This window comes from Cyprinodon variegatus, unplaced genomic scaffold, assembly GCF_000732505.1.
Source record: "Cyprinodon variegatus isolate N-32 unplaced genomic scaffold, C_variegatus-1.0 Scaffold4, whole genome shotgun sequence".
NCBI classification, from domain to species: domain Eukaryota; kingdom Metazoa; phylum Chordata; class Actinopteri; order Cyprinodontiformes; family Cyprinodontidae; genus Cyprinodon; species Cyprinodon variegatus.
In genome coordinates, this window is record NW_015150457.1 from 822,640 (window position 1) to 824,030 (window position 1,391).

At 34.4% G+C, this 1,391-nt stretch overlaps 1 protein-coding gene across 1 annotated transcript in view; it reads left to right on the top strand.

Moving 5' to 3' along the window:
* Positions 1-596: 596 nt before the first annotated feature.
* LOC107083371 (extracellular calcium-sensing receptor-like) overlaps positions 597-1,391 on the top strand; it is a 5,932-nt gene continuing 5,137 nt past the window's right edge. Inside the window, exons 1-2 of the mRNA XM_015372549.1 lie at positions 597-820; positions 926-1,268. Of these exons, the coding sequence (XP_015228035.1) occupies positions 597-820; positions 926-1,268 (567 nt within the window). The remainder of the gene's footprint in view (positions 821-925; positions 1,269-1,391) is intronic.

The following is a 1,391-nucleotide window of genomic DNA, read 5'->3' on the forward strand; positions in this document are numbered from 1 at the left end:
TTATTTACATATGATTGTTTTTTATTGTAGAGGGGAAGCCAAACATTAATATAATAAATAAGACACTACATTTAAAAATAAAGCACATTTGTGACACCAGTGACTTAAAATGTGATTTATAATATTTTTTCATCAAAGCTTTATTGATCACTTCTAGTGACAGTCACATTAATTCTGTAATGAATGTAGCCCTTGGTTGTCTTTGAGGATAGATACATATTTTTTTAAAATTATTATAGGGTTGATGCATTTTTGGCATGTTAAGCAGATCAAAATAGTAACCTACAGAGCAGAGCAGATTAAAAGATCTAAAAAAAAACAAAAACAAAACTATTGATCCCCAAAATGTAATAAGGGTGTAAATTATTTATCACAGTGTGATTAGCTTCAACATAAGATCTAATGATAAAGCTCATTTGCAGTATCCAACAGAGCAGAAGGTACTGTATCACAACCAATTATGCTGCAACCATTTTTTCTGGGTGGTGCCGACATGTGTGCCAACTACAGTATAAATATCGGATTTTTTCAAACTTTATTTCAATCTTCTTTGTGTGGCAGGCTTTTTTACACTTTTCTTGATACCTGAGGCAAACATGGCTTTGCTGGCTGCCACGCTCCTTTTCTCTCTGTCTCTATTCAAAGGAAAACAGGGATCAGCAGCTGCTCAATATAACTGTGTTTTCCTGGGAGAAGAAGGGTCAAACAGTCTTTATGAAGATGGTGATGTAGTTATTGGGGGTTTATTCCCTCTACATTACAGCCCTGTACCCTCTCTTCTCACATTTAAAGAAAGACCATCACCTAATTCTTATAATTAGTAAGTTATAAACATTCAATTGGCTTGTGCAAAATGTTCTTAACTGATTTGGTTGCAGTACTGTTTATAAAAATAAATGTGGAATAATTATTTCTCTGTCTACAGTTTCAGTGCTCGTGCCCTTCGCTGGATGCAGACAATGGCTTTTACAATCAGAGAAATCAACGAGCGCACCGATCTCTTGCCACAACTCAAACTTGGGTACCACATTCTTGACAGCTGTGATGAGATATCTGTTTCCTTGAGAGCATCCTTTTTGTTAGTGAATGGGGAGCCAGAGAGAGGCCTTAAAGCTGAGAGAGGAAGGAGAATTGCGAGTAAAAATGAAGCCCTTCATTTAGGATGTTCTGCTGTGAACAGAACGCTGTCCTCAGTTATCATAGGTGACGCTGGGTCTGGTGTTTCTATGGCTCTGCTACAAAGTCTGGGTTCTTTTCATATTCCAGTGGTAAGACTATCTAAGCTTCTTTTTTATTTTAGAATTTTAAACATGCCTTTATATATATATATATATATATATATATATATATATATATATATATATATATATATATATATATATATATATATA